The sequence below is a fragment of the Lissotriton vulgaris genome, chromosome 7 (genome assembly GCF_964263255.1).
Source record: "Lissotriton vulgaris chromosome 7, aLisVul1.2, whole genome shotgun sequence".
NCBI lineage: Eukaryota > Metazoa > Chordata > Amphibia > Caudata > Salamandridae > Lissotriton > Lissotriton vulgaris.
The window spans coordinates 1,730,363,577-1,730,385,590 of NC_141695.1; the positions used below are offsets into that span (position 1 = coordinate 1,730,363,577).

The following is a 22,014-nucleotide window of genomic DNA, read 5'->3' on the forward strand; positions in this document are numbered from 1 at the left end:
GCCTGATTGTGGGCGAGCGGGAGGATATTCCTGGTTGAGGATGGGTGGGAGGGTATGCCTGGTTGAGGGCGGGCGGGTCAGGGTGGAGTGGGTCTGTGTGACCTGACTGCTTGGTCGGGCCCAGAGCAGTCATGTGCACTCTACATTTTCTCTATGTAGGCTGCATGCACCCTACATAGAGAAAATGGCCTCCCTACAGGTGCCCGGCAGTCGCCGTCCGGGACTCCGCACCAATCACAACGCTGCCATTGCGTCGTCGTGATTGGCTTACAGGAAGGGAGGGGAGGGTCGAGGGAGAATGCTGTTCCTGTCTAGGAGCAGAGGCAGCGCGGGTCCCAGTCACCGCCGGTCCGGTAAGTTTTATTTATTTTTTGTTTTACCCCCCTGTGTATTGCGAGCCGCAACTGAACAGGTGTGCCTTCGGGGACTTGCTGTTTCTTAGGAAACTGTATTCAGTGCAGCGTGGTAAAGGAAACCTGCTCTTCCATGAAAGGAGATGCTCCGTACGTTCAGCATCAGTTTTTCGAAAATGATGCACTGCCTGCCTGGAGCGGAGGGGGGAGCTCATGGGAAGGAGGGAGTTTGGGGGGTATATGCCACTGAATGATGATGGGGATACGCGTGCAGCAGTTATGGCAAGCCATGCCGTGCTCCGGCTCTCTGTGGGGAAGTCTTTCTTTGACATATGGCCGACATGGGAACGTATGACCCTGTCACACCGCGTTCATGGTTAAGGCATTGGTTATAGTGGTTATCGACTAATCAAGGGTTTATGACGTGGATTGAATATTGTTGTTCCATTAAAAGATTGTTTGTCCCGTGTCTAAGAAACAATGCGCCGTTTTTCATACAGACTGATAACTGCAACAGCATCAAAATGCGCCATGCCTCTCTTTCCTGTTCCTGCTCATTTGTGTAGCGGCGAGGAAGGCTTTTGGTGCAGCCATCTCCAACAGCCGCATTACCGGTAGAGGCCCTGTGTGATTAAACAAGTCACAATGAATGCAAGTGGCTGTTTCTCACATATAAACCCCTGAATTTGTCACCGAGTAAAGGTCAGGCTGTTACTTGGCTGCTCACTTGCGTCTGGCGTGAGAAAAAACATTTCTCTGGCCTTGCAGTAAACGCTGACACCGTGAGTGCTCGAGAGAGGGAAACATTTTTGCATGGAATGTCTCGAGTCTGTTTGCATCTTGAACTGAGCCCTGGGGAAAAAAAGCGTTTTTACAGATTTGTGGCTGCCAATTCACTGATAAGAACTGGTCAATTATGCTGATGATACTCAGCTCATGTTTTTGCTGGAGGGAGACAATGCAATTTCCATGGATATATTCCATCAGTGCATGGAAAGCACTACGAATTGGCTCAGAAACAACTTTCTTCAATTTAATGGAGACAAAACAAAAGTTGTCTACTGCACCACAAGCAAAATAGCTCGTCCCCTTTCTGGTGACTTCCGGCTTACCCCTACAGATAGCCTGCTAACGCCAATTAAAACAGTACGCAATCTGGGGGTGCTGATGGACAACAATCTTCAATTGGATTCACAAATTAACAAAACAGTCGGCACTTGCTTCTCCCTGATTGAAGCTTCACGCAAGATTCTCCTGCTACAACCAGTCTCTGCCGGAATACAAGTGGTGAGGAGTGTTATCTTGAGCAGGTTGGAATACTGCAACTCCCTGTGTCTTGGGGCCCCGAATGCCATTATACTGAAGCTTCAAAGAGTTCAAAAAATAGCAGCAAAGCTGGCCTTACATCGGCAGCGTAGATCTTCAGCTTCCTTAGCTCAAAGAGACCTCCACTGGCTACCAATAGAGCAGAAGAACTATTTTAAAATGCTCTGCATTGTTTTTAAGGCAGCATATGGCCTGGGCCCTAGCCCACTGGGGAGAAACTTTACATGGTATACTCCTGCAAAAAATCTCCGCTCGCTAACAGCAAATCTGGTCAACAACCCAAGATTTAAAAGAGCTAGGACAGGAGGAAGAGCTTTCAGCTTAGTAGCCTCACGACTGTGGAATGAGCTTCCATCCAACACCAGGCAAAGTGAAAATTTAATGCAATTTAGAAAGACACAGAAGACATGATTATTCACGAGGGAGAAATTATATAAAGATGCAATGGTACTGTTCCATCTTCTAATTTCGTCTGCCCTCCCCCTGCCCTCTCTAACTGGGTTACTGTACTTTTCAAAATGATTGATCTCGCATGCTATAACATCAAGGTATTCTCTTAGCGCCAAGATACCCGTAGGGTGGTAGTGCGCTATACAAATCCTCGTCACATTACATTACAGAACACCTGCGTCTTAGAATTATCTTCTTGCTTGAGCACTGCAAATTCAGAAATACAGTGTTACCTCTTTCTGTGGCAACCGTCAAATAGTCTTGCTAGGTGTGTGCATTTTTATTTGCCTAGGTTGATAACATGGTACACTGATGAAAACGTGTATGGCTGTGCCCTGACTGTATCAGGGGCAGATATGAATGGAAGGCCTCTTAGAGATATGAGAGACTCGTAAAATTAACGGCTGACAGACACGATGCATTAAAACACATTTTGAGTGTATTTATAAAATGCTTAGAAAAAGGTGATTATTGTGAAGAGCTTAAAGCATGTTTTGTTTAACAATCTTTTTACTGTCCATGCCATCACACCATTCATGAGGCATACATTGTATGTTGACCTGAACACTTCCTCTTGTGCTAAATCTGTTTTTTTATCATTTCCTCTATGTGAAAATAACTATGCATGTTCTCATCATATCAAAGGCAAGAATGCTAGAGAGTCGTAAATTAAATGCCTTTGCTGTGTTTAGTACTATGTAGTTCTGGATACGCGCGTATTAGCATGGTAAGAGGGGACAACAAAACAGTGCATGCGTGGCGGGATGGGATAGCAAACATATACTACAAGGCGGCATGTAGATGAACATTAAGGAGAGATGTACAGGGCTGTGCTGCTTGTTAGGGAAATAGCAAGGTAATAAACAGAACAGAGAGAGATATGCAGGACATTGCTTCTGTTTGATAGGGACATAGCAAGGCGATGAACATAGAAGAGAGATGTACAGGACTTTGATGCTGCTTGTTAGGGAAATAGCAAGGTAATTAACAGAACAGAGAGAGATATGCAGGACATTGCTTCTGTTTGATAAGGACATAGCAAGGCGATAAACATAGAAGAGAGACATACAAGGTTGTGCTGGTGTTTGACAGGGACATAGCAAGGAAATGAACATAAAGGGAGATGTACAGGGGTGTGATGCTGCTTGACATGGAAATAGCAAGGCATTTAACAATTGCTTTATTAACCTAACTGCATTCTCAAATTTGCTTGAAAACGCACCAATCGTCCACTCTTGTTTAAAACATTTCTCAGGGGATAACCCCCCCGAACCCTCTGTAGGTTATTCGGGCTTGCTCGCTACGCTCGCTGCAGTGCAGTATAATAATTATTTTCGCCTCACCACTTTCAAATCTCACCAGCCACCACTGCCTTGTAGAATTTGTGTAAAGTTAGAAAAGGTTATTCAGTGTTTCTGTTTGATTGCATTTGACTCTCCATGTCCTACTGCATCCAAAAGCATATAGGCCTGAGTAGACTAAAGATTCCAGGAGGAGAGGACCTAAAAATGAGGTATGGTCTTACTCTGAGCTCCATAGAGGCAAATAACATTACCAGAGAGACGTACACTCATGGTTCTGGGTGACCTCAAAATCGAACAAATGGAAGAAGGATGATAGAGCATATGTCCATGAGTGTGAATGCAACATTGATCGGAAAAGCAGGGATTGATCGGTGTTGAGGTGTGTACATGAATGTGTGGTTTGGTCTGCAAGGCCACAGTGTGCACTGCTTATTGGATGGTTTAAAGTGTAAGTGTATGGGTGATTGCTGAAAAGGCTGGTGAGTTTGAGTATGCCAGTTGTTCAGTGAGTGGATTGTTATGTGATGGAGTGGATATATTTTCTATTAGTGTAGGCTTTTGGTTGATGTAGGTAATGATTTTACTGGAGAAAGAGTGACAAAGTATGTCTCCCGATCCTTAAATAAGGCAGTGGTTGAGTACTTGACTCAGTGGTTAGGTGATTGGATAGAAAAGGGTCATAGTAATCAGGCCGGTTTTTCACTGCCTTCATTCGCCAAGTGCACATTAGGAGAAATTAAGTGGTTTTGTTTATGTGTGTGGTTAGTGGCTGCACTAAGCAGATGACCAAAGCAGCATGTAAGTGGTTGAGATTCTGAAAGGTTTGCTGGGAATAGAAGTTCAGCAGTGGGTTAGCGAGTAGCTGGGTGAAAGAGTGAGTCAGTAAATAGTTGTGACACAGAGTAATAGGTTGCTGGTGTGTGTGTTCAGTTGAAGTTTGGCTGAAGAAATGGGTGATTGTCTTCGTGAATGAGTGAGACAGTGAATGTAGACTACTGACTGATGCAGTGAAGCAGTAAATGGTCAAATGAGTGAATGCTTGTGATAGATGCTATAGTGTTGTATTTGGGTGGTTGTTACCTGTCTAAATAAATGGGTAGAATTAATTTATGAGTGAGCTAGTAAATAGTCTGCTGGGTGTAGAAGTGGGCAAATAAGTGTCAAGTGAAGTGAAGAAAGGTAAGAGGTTCCATTGTTGGAGTAAGTTTGTAAGTGGTGTGTCACTACTTAGCTTAACTTCAGAAATCCCAGATTGCAGACTTTATCCTTATCTCCTCTCCCCTCACCCCAAGCTAGCCACTAGCCATGCATGCTTTCGTTCCTTCTGATCAGCCGGTCTAGCCTGAAGCATGCACCTCACCTTTAACCTCTTAGTCCTTCTCCCCACCACAACTTACATTGACACAGTATTCCAAGTAGTTGAACACAGTGGCCTTAAGGCCAAACTTCTCTCCTCGCACAACAGAGTAGGGCAGAGCCAACTCAATGAAGAAGGGCTTGAAGGCTGTTATTGATACTGTAGGCGAGAGCCCAAAGCCGATCTTCGAAGTGCAGAAGCCCATGGCCTTCCACTCAGTGATGGTGTCCGGGAGAGCGAAAGATAAGTTCTGATGACCTGAAGGACTGAGAATGCAGAGAATTAGGTCAACTATGGATATTGAAAAAAGACAGACAAACAGATTCTGGAAGGAGAGGACAATCAATAAAGCAGGTGTGTTCAAGGCAGCAAGAGTTCTTTTTTAAAAAAAATCTTTTTATTCACAATTTTACCATTATATGCACAATTTTATAGCTTTATAGACATTAACAACGTTTGGGCTAATTCATAGGCAAGGCGGGGGATTATAGGCTGAACTCCCAGCTTGACCTGCCAAACAGAGGACTGTTTGTCCATGTCATCTGGAAAGCCTGAATTCAGGGCTTCGTATATTTCCCCAATCTTGGGTGCATTTATTTTACAGAGATTATTGATAAGTTGATTATTCTGGAAGTTGCACCGCCCGCCACATTTCTTTGATAAAAAATCTCTAATCTGTAAAAACTTTAAAAAATCCCTGTGGCTAATATTATATTCAACATGTAAATCTTCAAACATCTTAAAGCCATCTGGTGTATAAAAACAACCCAACTGCCCCACTCCGGACAAGACCCATCTGTTTATGCTACTATCCTGGAAAATATCGGGTAGATCATTATTATGGCTCACTGGAGTATAATATGAGTTTCGCCTGAGCCCCAAGAGCTTCCGCACATTACAGCAAAACTTTATACACACCCGTAATGATTTTGAACTTAACTTTCTTAAAATAACTATCATTGGCATGCCGCCAAAGGCAGCCAGCACAATCTTCTCCCAGTATGATTTCTTGAGGGGTCGGGATCGTTTGACTGATAGCATCATGATAAATCAGTTTTACACAATATTTTAATACAGTGGCCCAATAATATAGTTTAAAATTAGGCAAAGCTAGCCCCCCTCTTTCCTTTGGTAGGACAATCCATCTAAGGGCACGTCTGGGTTTCTTGTATCCCCAGATAAAACTTGAAAACATGGAATCTATAGTTCTTAAAACTTGGGGAGAGAACTCGAGACATATAGCCCGAAAATATAAAAATCGAGGCAAAAAAGCTTCTTAATAACATTGCATCTACCACCGATAGTCAGATGTAGATTATTCAGTCGAACCAGTTCTTTCTTAGTACGTGATATCAGCAGGTTCATATTATTGCTAACGATATTTTCTACTTTGGCACTTATGTTAGCACATTAATATACAGCCTCCTCTGTCACTCTTGAGTCTCTCATCGAAATTTTGTTGTTGAGAACAATCTGGGTTTTGCTAGAATTTAGTTTGTAGCCCGACACTAGCCCAAACCGATGCGCCTCTTCTTCTATCACAAATATTGCTCTATTGGGATCACTGGTGACAAGCGCAATGTCATCGGCATATGCTAAGATTTTAGTTTTATGATTACGTATTTGAATCGGTGGTATTGATACAAGATTATCCAGCCACCGGATGAATGGGTCAATCTATATATCACGAAAAGAAGAGGGGAGCAAGGGCACCCTTGCCTGGTCCCCCTAGAAATCGCAAAATTCTCTGAGAAAAGCCCAATGACCAGAACTCTAGCATTTGGCATGTCGTATAACCTTTGAGTAGTCTTGATAAATCTATTAGTAATTCCACAATGCGACATTGCAACCCATAAAAATGTCCAGGAGACCCTATCAAACGCCTTCTCCGAGTCGAGCAGGATAAGCGCCATAGGATCTCCTGTTGACTCGGTGTAGTAAAATAGAGAGATTACCCTTTGTACATGGTCAATTGTTGACCTTCCTGGTATGAACCCATGTTGATAATTTGACACTATTTTGTTTATAGTTGGTGCAAGTCTAGCTGCTAAAAGTTTAGAATACATTTTAGAATCCCTGTTAATCAGTGTAATAGGGCAGTATGATCCTAATTCAAGAGGGTTTTTATTCTTTTTTTTTAAAAAAACACAATCTTAGCTTCTGCCCACGAGGCGGGTGGGGTCCCTCCCTGAAATATGTGAATAAAGAGTTCTAGCATTATTGTTTTTAGTTGGTCTGTAAATTTTGGATAGAACTCTGTCGGGATCCCGTCCAGCCCTGCTGCCTTTCTGCTGGATAATGAGTGTAGAGAGAGGAGAATCTCCTCCCAGTAAGGTAAATCATCCAGCATATCTTGATCTTCCTTCTCAAATCTAATCCCTGGGACTGCATCTAGATATGAATCAAGGACCCCCAACTCCGCTACTGGTTCTGTATATAGATCATGGTAAAATTTCTGAAAAGATGCCCTTACTTCTGATGGTTCAGATCTTAAACTTAATATAGGGTCCTGGATTTCTTTTATAATGCTAGCTGATCTCTCTTCTCTTGTGCGGACTGCCAACTGATGCCCAACCTGTTCACTTAACTCGTATACTTTCTCTCTATATATCGATGCTTTGACAATGGCTTTTTCAACTAATATCTCTGAAAAGAGGTTTCTAGCAATGGCTACCTGAGCCAAAACGTTGTCTAGCACCTGGCCCTGTTGTACTGCTTTAATCAGGTCCTCTTCGGCTTTACCCAGATTGTGTTGTAGTGTTGCCAGATGGAGTTTTCCTTCCTTGTTTGACCTAATTGAGAATTGCAGTGTCTCACCTTTTATACCCGCCTTCAGGGTGTCCCAAACTACCTCAATAGGCGCACTACCCAGGTTGTCCCCTATCAAGCCCGGAATCCATCCCCTCATATGTTGACAACAGTTTTCACTCCTCAGTAAAGCCCTCTCAGACGTCCAAGTCTTAATCGTGTGATTATTTTGAGTACATAGTAAGCTTAATATCAGTGGATTATGGTCCGACAATACACGCGGGAGCTTTTCTATCGTACACATAGATTTCAGTGAGTCGACATTAACATATAGTCTAAGCGTGCATGTCAGGAGTGTGGATAAGAATAATACGTGAATCCAGAATCCCCTATATGATTATGTTGCCAACCATCTATTAGCCCATGTACTATGCACATATCTTTCAGAGCCTGGAAGACTCTTGGTTTTCTACCCTGGTATTTGAATTCAGGACCGATTGCCCAATCACCTGGAAGATGTAGGTTGAAATCCCCGCATACAATCAGGGGAAGGGGCCAGTGTGTTAGTTCATTGTCAATGTCAATCAGCATCTCTGGTTCGTCGCAGACACTACCATAGATGGTGCTGAGTGTCATCTTGTTTAGCCCATTATTGTACTGGCACTCAGCAATTGCACATCTACCAAATTTATCAGCCAGCGCTCTACTGAATTGGAGCCCCCCCTTTTGCTAAGATCGCCATCCCCTTTGTTCGTACACCCTGTGTTGAAGCAATAATAAGTTTATACCCCAGCGTTTTGAGCAAATATTGATGAGAGCCTTCAATATGTGTCTCCTGCATACAAATGATGTTAGCTTCCATTAGTTGCAGTCCCACCGCGACCTTCTGTCTTTTATTAATATCGTTAAGGCCACAGATATTAAGCGAGACAATTTTTAGCTTTGCCATTCTATCATTATAACTGTTGCCGGTTGCCTAGTGCCCGGTCCCTTCCCTATTATCCTGGTCATTATCTTTGGTTTTCTTTTTTTGCGCCCCCAAACCATGTCTTTTCCACCCCTCCTATACTCGAGATCTCTTGGTCTTGACCACCCCCTCCAATATATAAGCCGCCAGGCTCAATCCTGAGCCTGTGCGATGGTGTCTAACCGACCTCACCCATTCTCCGCTTCCCTATTACATCCACTTTAGGCTAACAACATTTATGCACCCCTGATGGATGAAAGAGCACGCAGAGAGAAAAAAGAACAAGCACTGGCGTTGCCAATAGGTCTCACAGTAGGAAAGTTGGAGCTATTGGTTTTGTAAATGACACATTTTATATTTATGTGTTGGTTTTGAAAATCGCGAAATTAATAGTTTTGTCATTTACAATGCCAATACTTTTAACTTTTGCAAATGTGACACTCATAGTATTTGTGGATCACTGAAATAATATTGAGGGACAAAATATCGACTTGCAAAAATATCGTGGACAAAATATCGACAGTCAAAATATCGAGTTTGTATCTACAAACAGGTAAGTACAAAAATATCGAGTACAAAATATCGTTTACAATAATATAGTTGTAAAAAATATCGACTTTATTAAAAACAGTGTTAAATTAAATTAATATTCAAATTTAATTACTAAAATATACTTAAAAATACTTAAATTATCTTATAATAATTAAATAATAAATGAAAATAATAAAAAAAAATTACAATCTTATTTGTTAAACCATATATATATAGTAACCTACTATATTTAAATAAGATACTATTATATTACCGTACGATACCAGAAGTGTAAAAAATACTATTCCCACTCCAGTGGGTGCAACAGTAGGGAAAACTGACCCTGAACCCAAAGAATACCCTTTTACCCAAGAACTGAAAACTGACCCATAACCCTAAAAATACCCCTTTACCCAAAAACCCCAAACTGACCCTGAACCCTAAAAATACCCTTTTACCCAAAAACTGAAAACTGACTGTGAACCCAAAAAATACCCCTTTACCCAAGAACTGAAAACTGACCCTGAACCCTAAAAATACCCCTTTACCCAAAAACTGAAAACTGACCCTGAACCCTAAAAATACCCCTTCACCCAAAAACTGAAAACTGACCCTGAACCCTAAAAATACCCCTTTACCCAAAAACTGAAAACTGACCCTGAACCCTAAAAATACCCCTTTACCCAAAAACCCCAAATTGACCCTGTACCATAAAAATACCCCTTTACCCAAAAACTGAAAACTGACCCTGAACCCTAAAAATACCCCTTTACCCAAAAACTGAAAACTGACCCTGAACCCTAAAAATACTCATTTACCCAAAATAATTAATATTATTTAATTACCAATTAAGTATTAATTAACAATATCAATAAAGTAAATATATTAGCACATTAGCTGTAATTTATTTAATTTAATAATTAATATTATTTTTTCCCAATTAATTAATTAAAAATAACAAAAAATTATATATATCAATAAATTACTCTAATTAATGTAATTAACTAATTAATATGATTTAATTACCAATTATTTACTAATTAAAAATATGTTCAAAATTATATTAATTAATTAACTAATTAATATTAATTAATTACTAATTAATTATTAATTAAAATATTTACAAACATATATTAATTAATTAATTATTATTAAATTACTCCCCACCCTTATCCCCTATTAACCCAACATCCCGCTCCTAAACATTAACTACTATTTATATTACTATTAATATATATATATTTTTTTACCTTTTTTCTACATATTATCTATATTTTTTACTTTGACTATTTATCAATATTTTGTCTTGTCAATTTTTTTGAGTCGATATTTTTGTACTCAATATTTTTTTATCATTATTTTATTCGATATTTTGACCAACGATATTTTTGTTATCGATATTTTATTGTTGTCGATATTTTTAACTCGATATTTTGTCCATTCGATATTTTGGAGTCGATATTTTGTCTGTGCACCAGTATTTGTAATGCAAATGTTTTGAATTTACGTGACTTAGATGTATTGATATTACAAATAACAATGGTTATGACATTTTTTAAATCATTAATACTTAAATAAAAGTTATTGTAATTTATAATGGCAATAGCTTAAACTGTTGTAAATACCTTTTGTGAAGATTATCGTCAGTGTATTTTATTGTGAGGAAAATAAAAGAACAGAAGTGAAATATTAACGTCTTTTTGTGACATTTGTGTAATGTGAGAGAGTGTGAGTGTGAGTGAGTTTGAAAAGGGTGATTGATTGTGATATGATGTGTGATGCTGATAGGGTGTGAAAGTGTGTTAGTGTGTGTGATTTTTGAGAACGTTATTGAGGGTGTGTAAGGGTCTTTGAGTGTAATTGTGTGTGAGGGTGAGGGTGAGTGTGGTAAATATTTGATTTACCGTCTTAATTTCTATGCAGGTAAGTACTTAATCAATAATAACTCAAACGGAAAGAAAGAGGCAGAGTCCGTGATGTTAGAGTTCTTAGGGGTTTTATTCCTTAAAAAGGAATGGTCAAGACCTGGATATCATGTTCCTGCAACCACAGGGGTTCAGGAAGGGATAGAGCCATATTTTATTGACAGTACATAACTTATATACTTAAATCGTACTGTAGAAACCAATACAGAAGGCGTAACAGCTGAGAAAAGACAAGATAACAGCATCCACGTGGTAGTGATACGTAATTAGAAGGCGTGAACTGGGCGTGAACATAGAGGTGTGTGCTAGAAACGTCATAGGTAGGTGTCACAAGTGGGTGGCACAAAGCAGAAATCTTGTAATGTCAGCAGAAATCTGAGGCTTGGATGCGCGCGCAGCTGCATGACGTGTGATTGACGTGAAACTGGAGGGCGCAGGGGGACTTGACATTTACACGGGCGGGAAGAGACAGGAGTCTGGCATGTCAGATCAACTCGTACTTCTATCATATCTGATATCTGATGTTTGGGAACCATATTATCTAAACGGAAAGGTCTCTGGGGCAGAAGCTTATTCTATACTGACTGTGAGGGCGTGTATAAGCGCCTAAGTGTCTACATGAGAATGCGAGGGGCATGGGCCTTCCATGGTAACAGGGGCTATGAATTACTTGCACAGAGACAGCGAGGCCGGGCCCTTCGCTCTGCAGCTGGGGGGATGTTTACTTAAACTAGTAGGCAGGAATGTATTCTCGAGGAGCGGAATAGATAATTCGAAGGTTGAAGTCAGTCTTGGCAGGCAGCAGGCAGCAGGCTGTGCTAAGCGCCGGGAGCCGCACAGAAAGTAAGTCAGAGGTCACGGGTACAGAGACAGCCTGGGCTGAGGCTTTCAGAGTCAGAAGCCAGGAGAAAAAGGCTCGATGGCAGAATTCAGGGCCTACTTTGCCAGAGCTGAAAAACGTGTAAAGTATACCACAAAAAGACGTTGGCATAGCATACTTAGGAACGGACTATTCAACCCATTCAGGGTGGGTCTGAAAGAGGACATGTTAACGTTGGACGCAAATGTATTTGCGTCTTCATAGCTGGCACAGGAGGGAAGTTACATGCACTTTAAGCTGGTACATGGAGTCGGTGGGGTACACGCTAGGGAACACAACTTGACCATAAAATTTATATTTCCTCATTCCCTCCTTGTTCCCTACGGACCCTTCATGATATATCGATCCTCATGAATCGATCAGTTTGTTCTTGTAACATCATTTGCTCTTCTTTCTTCCTCTCCCGTTTTGAGAGAAAACTGGAATGTTCAATGCATGATGTGGCACACAGTCCACAAATCGCTGGCCCACACTGTAGGCACAGGCAGCAACTGAATACTAGGACTAGGCCGATGCCTAGGAAGGATAGGATCTTCCATCCCCAAGCAGTTAACGTTGTCCAGAACCAACCGGACCAAGTCCAGGTGCCTGGATTCTGATGTATCAGATTTGCAATTTTATGAAGACGTGTAATAGCTTGGTATACCGTTGGCGCGTTTTCTGGGATGAAAACACAGCAACTTGACCCGATGACCTTACAAGCTCCGCCTCTATCTGCCAAGATGACGTCAATAACAAGACGATTCTGAAGAACAACAACCCGCATGGCGGACTGCTCCTCTGTTAAGTTACCTAGGGCGGAGGCAGTTTCATTTACTACTGCTTCAAGTGTTCTAGTTAATCTGCGTATTAGTTTACTATTTTGGACGGGGCCTGTGAAGAAAAAGAATCCTTTATTGAAATCTGTGTACTGCTCCCATGCCGTTTCAGTGTAGTCGACAATCGGGAGATCTCTTCGGAGTCTATTCTTTACTAGATGTGTATTTCTGTGATAATCAGGAGGGGCTAGAAAAACGGGTGGCAGAAGGAATGCGATGTAACAGGTACCATCCCAATCTGGAGGTAAGCGTATGTATGCGGTATGACCACAACAAAGTAGGAATGACGGGTAGCTCTAAAAGAAGACTTGCCTTGATCACTGAATTCGACCACAGTAGTACATTTACTATGACCTAAGTGTACTGAACCCTTCTTACTGACACATAATTCACCAGTGACTGGTAATACTGACATAGCAGGGAGAACTGGTGCAGCTTCGGATTCAACAGTAAGAATCATAAGGTTAATTGTGTAATTACCTAATCCATATACTTCATTTTCTAGATCAGTTCCTATTCTAATGGGAAGTCCCTTCTTGTCAGGGTAACAGACGTTAAGCAGAACTAAGTTCAAGTTTCCCCAAACCCAGCTTCCTTTGAAAACAGCAATATCAGGATCTAAGGAATTAATTATTCTAAACCATGCACCACAGGAGCCATTGTGAGTGAACGGGTACCGAAAGAGGGGCAGAACTCCCTTGTATTTCTGGTAGGGAGGGAGTCGGCCACATATCCAGCAGTTTGTAGCATTGTTAGTTTGGTGGGAGTGATGTAACATACTAATGAATGTGTTGTTGCGCAGCGCAAGTCTGTAAGAAAGTTCGTGTGGAGGTAATTCACTAAAAGAATGTTCAGCAGTGACATTGTAAGCAGATTGTTCACGTTTGAAAATAGGGTAATATATAGGAAGCAGTATACTTGCAACAATAATCAGAAGACTTAGGAAAAACATAATCAATAATGTCACTATACAGTGACTGCGGAGTGATTTGCAATATGTATGTTTCTTGAGTTGTCTCTCTCTCTCTCTATCTCGATCTAGGGGATACATGTCAGAAACTATTTAACCGATTCACCTAGGGGAGGACTTAAACAATTAAACTGTCTGACTTGCTAGATCGGAGTTTCATGCGGTATTCTTCTTGGGGAGTTTTCTCTTGTTTCAGAACTTTAAAGTCACTAGATTCGATACAGTCTTTGGAAGGGGTGGATGTGTCGGTATCGGGTAACAGTTCGTTGCACTTCTTGATATGGCTGGTATGGATCCACCCCTTTCTGCCTTCCACCTTGATGGCGGTCCTCGTTGTAAGAAGGACGGTCTTCGGCTCTTTCCAGCGGGGCTCCAGCGGACTTTTCCTGTCGAAGTTCCTAATTAGGACCAGATCTCCTGGACGGACATCATGCGGTTTTACATCAGTGTTGTCAGGGAAGGCTGCGGCAACCTGTGAACGACATGATTGGAGTGCAGACATCAAGGAGGCAAGGTAATCTGTCAGCATATTACAATCAACATCGGTAATTTTCTTAGGTAAGGGCGTCCCCCACATATTCGGTGGTCTGCCAAAGACCACTTCATACGGGGATAGTCCTGATCTCGAATGGGCAACCATTCTCATGTAGAACAGTGCAACTGGCAGGGCGACTATCCAGTCGATCCCTTTCTCTTTACATATTTTACCAAGGCGGGTCTTTAGTGTCTGGTTATGCCTCTCTACAAGGCCAGCGGCTTCGGGATGTCGGACACAATGGAATTTCCACTGATATCCTAGCAGCAAGGAAACTTGTTTCATTAATTCGGATGAGAATGGCTGTCCGTTATCTGAATACACGACACGAGGCAAGCCGTACCGTGGGAAGAATTCTCGAACCAGCTGTCTTGCAGTGGTCGGAGCAGTGTAATCTGGGACTGGATATGCTTCGGTCCAACGGGAAAGTGCACAAACAATTACGAGGACATATTTGAATCCTCGACAACGGTCCATCTGGATATAATCCATCTGGAGGACTTCAAAAGGGTGATCGGGAGGATGAAATCCACCTTGCTCTACGGGGACACTTTTTCCTGGATTGAACTGACAACAGATCATGCAAGTACGCACTTTCTGTTTTGCTGCTGCTCGTAAGTGTTTGTTATACCAGAGATTCTGTAAACTGTCTAACATTGCTTTCTCTCCTAGATGTGCAGGACTATGTACTGTATTGATTATGACTTGAACCATAGAGTCGGGGAGAAACCATGTAGATTTTCCCTTCGTCATCCAACCTTGATCTGTCTGGATCCCTCCTAGTTCGGTCCATTTCTTTATTTCATCTGTAGTAGCATGTGTCTGAACATCGATTACATCTAGTGTGGGATCCCTGACTGTCATACAATGTGTCGGTACTATTGTCTTTGTCACGTCAGTTATCTGAGTATGAGTCAATGCTGTATGTTTTGCTGTCTGGTCTGCCAGGTCGTTACCCTGGGAAACAGAATCTGTAACTTTAGTATGTGCTTTACACTTCATGACGGATATGCCTGAAGGCAGATGTATTGCTTCTAACAGTGCTTGAATGAGGGGACCGTGTTGAATCTTGGCACCATGAGAGGTCAAGAAACCTCGTTCTTGCCATAACATTCCGAAGTCGTGTACAACTCCGAACGCATAACGGGAATCAGTGTATATATTAACATTTCTGTTCTTGGCTAGTATACAGGCTCGGGTTAGAGCGATGAGCTCTGCTGCTTGAGCGGACAGTGTATCAATACGATGTGTTTCTTTAACTTCAGTTTCAGTGGTCACTGCATACGCGGCCACTAAGTCTCCTGTACTTGTTCTCATACATGAACCATCCACGTAAAGTGTCAGGTCTGGATTTGTTAGTGGGACATCTGTTAAGTCTCGTCGGGGCTTTGTTACTGCATTAATGATCTCTATACAATCATGCGGGGCTGGATCTGTCATAATGGAAGGTAACAATGTTGCGGGGTTTAGAATGCTGCAGCGTCTGATTTCTATGTGTGGCTGGAATAGCGTCAATTCATAACCTGTCAGTCGTGCTATAGTCAAGTGTTGAGTCTGAGTTCTGTTTAAAAGAACCTCTACAGAATGTGGAACTTGTACTGTTAATTGATGTCCTAAAACAATTGAGTCGCTCTGTCTGATTGCTAAAGCTGTCGCTGCTACGGACTTCAAGCACGCAGGGAGTGCCTGGGCTACTGAATCCAATGTACTTGAAAAATAAGCGCAAGGCTTATGTGAACCGGCTTGATCTTGAGTGAGGACAGACAACGCTGTACCATCACGTTCTGTAACAAAAAGTGTAAAAGGTTTGCTGTAACATGGTGTCGCTAAAACTGGTGCTTGGCATAAAGCTTTCTTTAATTCTTCAAAGGCTTGTGTGTGTTCCTGAGTCCAAGGGAGGACAGTCGAAGTCGCTGCCTCCTGTGTTGTTAACTGGATGAGTGGTTTAGCTAGACATGCATACTGAGGAATCCATTGTCTGCAGTACGAGGTGAGGCCTATAAAGGCCCGCACTTCCTTTTGTGTCTGGGGTTGTGGCATATTTACAATTAACTGAATGCGATCGGGAGTGAGCTGTCTCCCCACTTTGGACAGCAAGTGACCCAAGTACACAACTTGCTGAACACAGAATTGAAGCTTCGAAGGAGACACCTTGTGTCCCTTGTCGGCCAGAAAATGTAAAACTGTCAGTGATGCTTGTTCACATTCGGGCTCACTTCGTGCGGTGATCAGCAGATCATCGACGTATTGCAGTAAAGCGGTGTTAACTGGCATTTGAATACAATCTAGTTGCCTTTTCAGTGCTTGACTATAGATGCTGGGGCTTTCTGTGAATCCTTGAGGTGCGCGTGAAAATTTGAAACTTCGTCCATTTAAACTGAATCCGAAGAGATATTGGCTCTCTGGGTCAATAGGTACACTAAAGAAGGCGTTCTTGAGATCAATTACAGTAAAGAACATTGCTTCAGAATCAATGGCAGTCAGTAGGGAAGAGATGTCGGGGACCACAGGGTACTGTGGTATGATGCATTTATTCAGTTCTCGTAAATCAATCACCAGCCGATATACTGGCGGTGCATTGGGATCAGTACGTTTAAGAATCGGAATGATAGGGGAATTGCAGATATTGGAGTCGGTCTCTACGACCACTCCTTGGGCAATGAGCTCTTCAATGATTTCCAGTAAAGCCACTACAGCATCGGGTGGTAACTTGTATTGTCTGATTCTTGGTAAAACTACACCTGGTTTCAGTGTAACACGGTAAGGTGTGATATGCATACAGCCTACATCGGTTGGGCCTTGTGCCCACAAGTGATCTGGTACATTTCTTAATCTGACATCAAACTCTCGTAATACATAGTGACCCTTGAAATCCCGCAGAAAGAGTCTAACTCCCTCCGGGGAACAACATATCACTGCTCCTAGAGCCTTCAATGTTTTGATACCTAACAGATTTTCTGGACATGATTTCGTAAGTAACAGGTCTGTAACACGTGATAATGGACCCACAGCCAGGGGGACGGGTTCTGATACCTCATTTACAATAGGCTGTCCCGAAAAACCAAGGGAAACATTCTGTGAGCCTGAGAGGGGTGCCCCTGGAACTTCATTATGGCTGATTGTAGTGCGACTTGCCCCTGTGTCAATTAAAAACTTTCTGTCTTTTCCCAATACTTGACTGTGTACATAAGGACCCTCTTGATCTACAGGAATTTCAATAAGAGGCAAGCCAACCTCCCTCTCTAGGCTGTTTCATGTGTATCGTGGATAATCGGGGTAAGCAGATTGGGCATACTGGTACATTTGTTGTGAAACTTGCTGAGTCGCGGCAATGGGCTGTGGCTGTGATACCGCTACTGTCTGTGCTGCATGTGATGAAGCATGCATAGGATGTGTATTCTGCATGGGCTGTACATTCTGTGAAGTCTGTTGCTGGGCCTGGTCTTGTCTTGGCGGATGCGGTCTTTCCTTAGTTTTACCTGTTGCTATGTTATGTTTCAGAACTGGACATTCATGTACGTAGTGACCTGGCTGCTTGCAATAGTTGCATGTCCCTTTAACGGGAGCTGCGGCGTGACCTGTCTGGGTCGTACCCTTTTTCTGACCGTCGGCTGGAACTGATTGGGCCACTAACATTTTCATTTTCGTGTCTTTCATGCGTTTCTGTTCATGATCCTGTTCTTCTCTAATTCTGTTCTGATGGTATTGTAACATCTGTAACATCTGTGATGGCGTATTTGCTTGCCATGTACTCTCAACCTTGTATACACGGTTTTTAACTGCTAACAGGGAATTCTCGACTAACTTCGATACAAAAAGGTGCGGGTACGACTCGCTACTTGGTTTAAGACCACTATTAATAATGAAACATTTCTCGAATCTTGAATAGAAGTCACTAGTATCTTCATCTGGTTTCTGTTTACAGGCCGAAATTGCGTCCCAATCTTCCTTTCTAGTTGTCAGTAATCTTGGCAGAACCTGTACTATCAAACCTGGTAATGCTTTAGTTTTCTCCCCAAGGCCTAGCCCTGGGGTACGTTTTTCCTCCTCGTCTTCTATTTCTGCCCATACAATCTTTTTGTCTCCCACTTCCCATTCTTTTTCCTTGAGTTTCTCGTAGATGCCTGTGGGCAGCAATACCTTTAACATTTTCATGATATCTTCATATGTGTAAGCCCCCATCAGTAACATGTCTTTAAGTTCTCTGTGAAAACCTGCAGGGTCTTTATCATGACAGGGTACTAGTTTCTTCATTTCTAACAGTTCTAACTTAGTCAGAGGCGTGTGTACATACACGCGTTTCAAGGTCTGATCGGCACCCATAACTGGATGTACTTCTCGTAAAGGGTTCTGACTTTCAAGACCATGCAGACGCTCCATATGATACATTTTTCTTTCTGGGGGCGGAGCGGGAACATATTCGGAGCTTACGAAAGTGTTATATCTATGTCGTTGTTCTAGAATTATTTGTATTAACTTGGTACTTAAACCTCTCCATCTATCCATGAGTAGTGCTTCTAATGTATCGTGTAAGGGACCTGGATCGGAATGTTGGTTTCTGTATAACGTGAGGAGGTGCTGAATCATATATACACCTGCTAATTTCTGTTCGTCTGGGGAAAGGTTCAGAAATGTCTGCGCTACTGTGTCATCATTGTATATGTTCGGATTGTCAGCCCATAATACTGCTGACCGGGCTAGTTCTTGTTCATCCATAGAATTGAGTACGTGGTACCCCATTCGTTCTCGAAGTCTTTTATCAGTCTCCTGGAACTGATGTTCAGGAGAATTCGGTTTTGTTATGCCAGAGAGAAAAACTCTCTTGCTTTCTGGACGAATGCCTTTCCTAAGGTAAGTTCCCTTACCTACATACGCTATCGTATCTGTAGTCTTTTCTGGTTCTTCAGGTTCTTCCTCCTCCTCGGAGGAAGCTTTTTCTTTCTCTTTTTCGTGTATTTCTATCACTGCCTTTCTTATTCTCTTGTACATACTGGCTATGCAACTTCCTTTATCATGTTTTCCTTCGGATATATTTTGACCCCACTTATTGAGTCCCTCTAATTCCTCTTGTTCTGTCTCAGGCCTGTCTCGTTCTCTTATTAAGCAATTTATGAAAAAACGTAGTATATATGCTTGAGTGTCAACTTTCTGATGTGCCATGGCCTCCTTAATACTGTCAGGGTCTTCCCCAGTCTGGACAAAATGATATATTCTATCTAGGTGCTCTTTCATTCCTGAGAAAAACAGTAGGTAATCTGTAGCATGTCGTAAGCGTAGTGATGCTATCATCATTCTATCGTCTTTACCGGGTACTGGATCATATCTGCAAACTGAAAGTGGTTCTTTGAGTATGTCGAGACGGGGTGATTGGAATGTAAAAGGATTCTGCATATCCCTAAGGTGTAATCTGTGTGTTGCTGGTGGGGTCTGAAGACCCCCTGTCGCACCTCTTGAGGCGGAAGCTTGAACATTATCTCTCTGTGGAGTCTGTACGTGTACTTGAACTTGTCTTTTAGTAGGATCAGGTAGAAGCGGTTTTGGTATATCAATCTTAGGTGCGGGAAGTGGTGGGGGTGGAGGAATGACAGGCTGTCGGACGGGAAAACCTGATTGCAGTAACGGTGGGATATGGTCTGGAGGCGTGTTGCCACCTCCGTCACCGTCAGTAGGCGGGACGTGGGCACGTGGATTAGTGTAAGCGGGTGCTACATCCTCTAGATAGGAATTCAGAAATATGTCTTTAGTAGTCCTGTGATTTACTTTAGTTGGAACCAATGGTGGCGGCAGATTTTTCGGTATTTCTGAAGTGGCTTCAGGCGAACCCTCGGCCACTAAATACATGCCATTGACAAGATTGTTTTGTGCGCGGTCTACCTGTTCTGATTTTACTCGGATACCTTCAGTAACTAGTTCGTTTTCTTGGGCTTTATCTGATTCTTTAAGTCTGTCTTCTCTACGGAGTGCTTTTTCAGCACGCTTATGTGATTCCTTACGCCAAAACTCTATGGCGTCTTTCTGAGATTGTCTGGCTTTCTTTTTCCATAGTGCTTCTTCTACCTTCATGATGCACTCGGCATCCCATGTTCCGGTAACAGGCCATCTGTGTCTCTCGTCTAGATGCTTAGTATAATCGGCCCATAAATCTAGATACAATATGGCATCTAAGCCATGCTTGTGGTACATAAAATTTCCAGGAGTGTCCCTAGGGGGGATAGGAATTTCTTCCTCTAGTATCCCTTTCCTAGTTCCTATCTGCTTTAACTTATTGAAAAACGGCATCTTGTTTACTTTAATACTGAGTGCTCAATCCTTGCTACTTAATACAGCTAGTTACACAAGAACACAATAATGCACATTAAGAACAGTCACACTCATACCACGACATTAATCATATGAAAGACATTTGAGACATATATGACTACCCCCTATACTGATGTACTGCTAAACAGCACAGATACACTGTCAGAGACAATGCAGAAACTTGAAAAACTGATGTACTGCTAAACAGTACAGATACACTGTCTAAAAACAGTGCAGACCGAATTTGTGTACCCAAACCCGTCTTGATACGTCCCAGCAATGGTACTCACCGGGAAGCACGGAAACAGAAGGCCTCGGAAAACTCGACTGGACTGGACCGGACTCGACTCAACTCGACACGTGGATACCTCGGAAACTGGTGGGCCTCTTGACACCTCGGACCTTGCTTCTTTCGGCTAGGCTCTGGTCGGGATCCTCCGCACTCCTCACCGCCTCGTCTGGGTGCTGATCGCAGTCTTCGTCACCTCCGTGGGCCAGAGGGAGATACAGGAAATCCTGCCAGTACGCGTAGTTTCCGTCTAACTGATGGCAGGGGACAGAGCTTGCAACGCACCAACCGGCGCGTGGGGTGGGGGAGGGGTCCCTATTCGGGCGCCAGAATAATGTGGTAAATATTTGATTTACCGTCTTAATTTCTATGCAGGTAAGTACTTAATCAATAATAACTCAATCGGAAAGAAAGAGGCAGAGTCCGTGATGTTAGAGTTCTTAGGGGTTTTATTCCTTAAAAAGGAATGGTCAAGACCTGGATATCATGTTCCTGCAACCACAGGGGTTCAGGAAAGGGATAGAGCCATATTTTATTGACAGTACATAACTTATATACTTAAATCGTACTGTAGAAACCAATACAGAAGGCGTAACAGCTGAGAAAAGACAAGATAACAGCATCCACGTGGTAGTGATACGTAATTAGAAGGCGTGAACTGGGCGTGAACATAGAGGTGTGTGCTAGAAACGTCATAGGCAGGTGTCACAAGTGGGTGGCACAAAGCAGAAATCTTGTAATGTCAGCAGAAATCTGAGGCTTGGATGCGCGCGCAGCTGCATGACGTGTGATTGACGTGAAACTGGAGGGCGCAGGGGGACTTGACATTTACACGGGCGGGAAGAGACAGGAGTCTGGCATGTCAGATCAACTCGTACTTCTATCATATCTGATATCTGATGTTTGGGAACCATATTATCTAAACGGAAAGGTCTCTGGGGCAGAAGCTTATTCTATACTGACTGTGAGGGCGTGTATAAGCGCCTAAGTGTCTACATGAGAATGCGAGGGGCATGGGCCTTCCATGGTAACAGGGGCTATGAATTACTTGCACAGAGACAGCGAGGCCGGGCCCTTCGCTCTGCAGCTGGGGGGATGTTTACTTAAACTAGTAGGCAGGAATGTATTCTCGAGGAGCGGAATAGATAATTCGAAGGTTGAAGTCAGTCTTGGCAGGCAGCAGGCAGCAGGCTGTGCTAAGCGCCGGGAGCCGCACAGAAAGTAAGTCAGAGGTCACGGGTACAGAGACAGCCTGGGCTGA

At 42.7% G+C, this 22,014-nt stretch overlaps 1 protein-coding gene across 1 annotated transcript in view; it reads right to left on the reverse strand.

Moving 5' to 3' along the window:
* LOC147706481 (alpha-2-macroglobulin-like protein 1) overlaps positions 1-22,014 on the reverse strand; it is a 690,635-nt gene that overhangs the window by 392,165 nt on the left and 276,456 nt on the right. Inside the window, exon 9 of the mRNA XM_086929617.1 lies at positions 4,831-5,056. Coding sequence (XP_086785743.1) covers positions 4,831-5,056 — 226 coding nt within the window. The remainder of the gene's footprint in view (positions 1-4,830; positions 5,057-22,014) is intronic.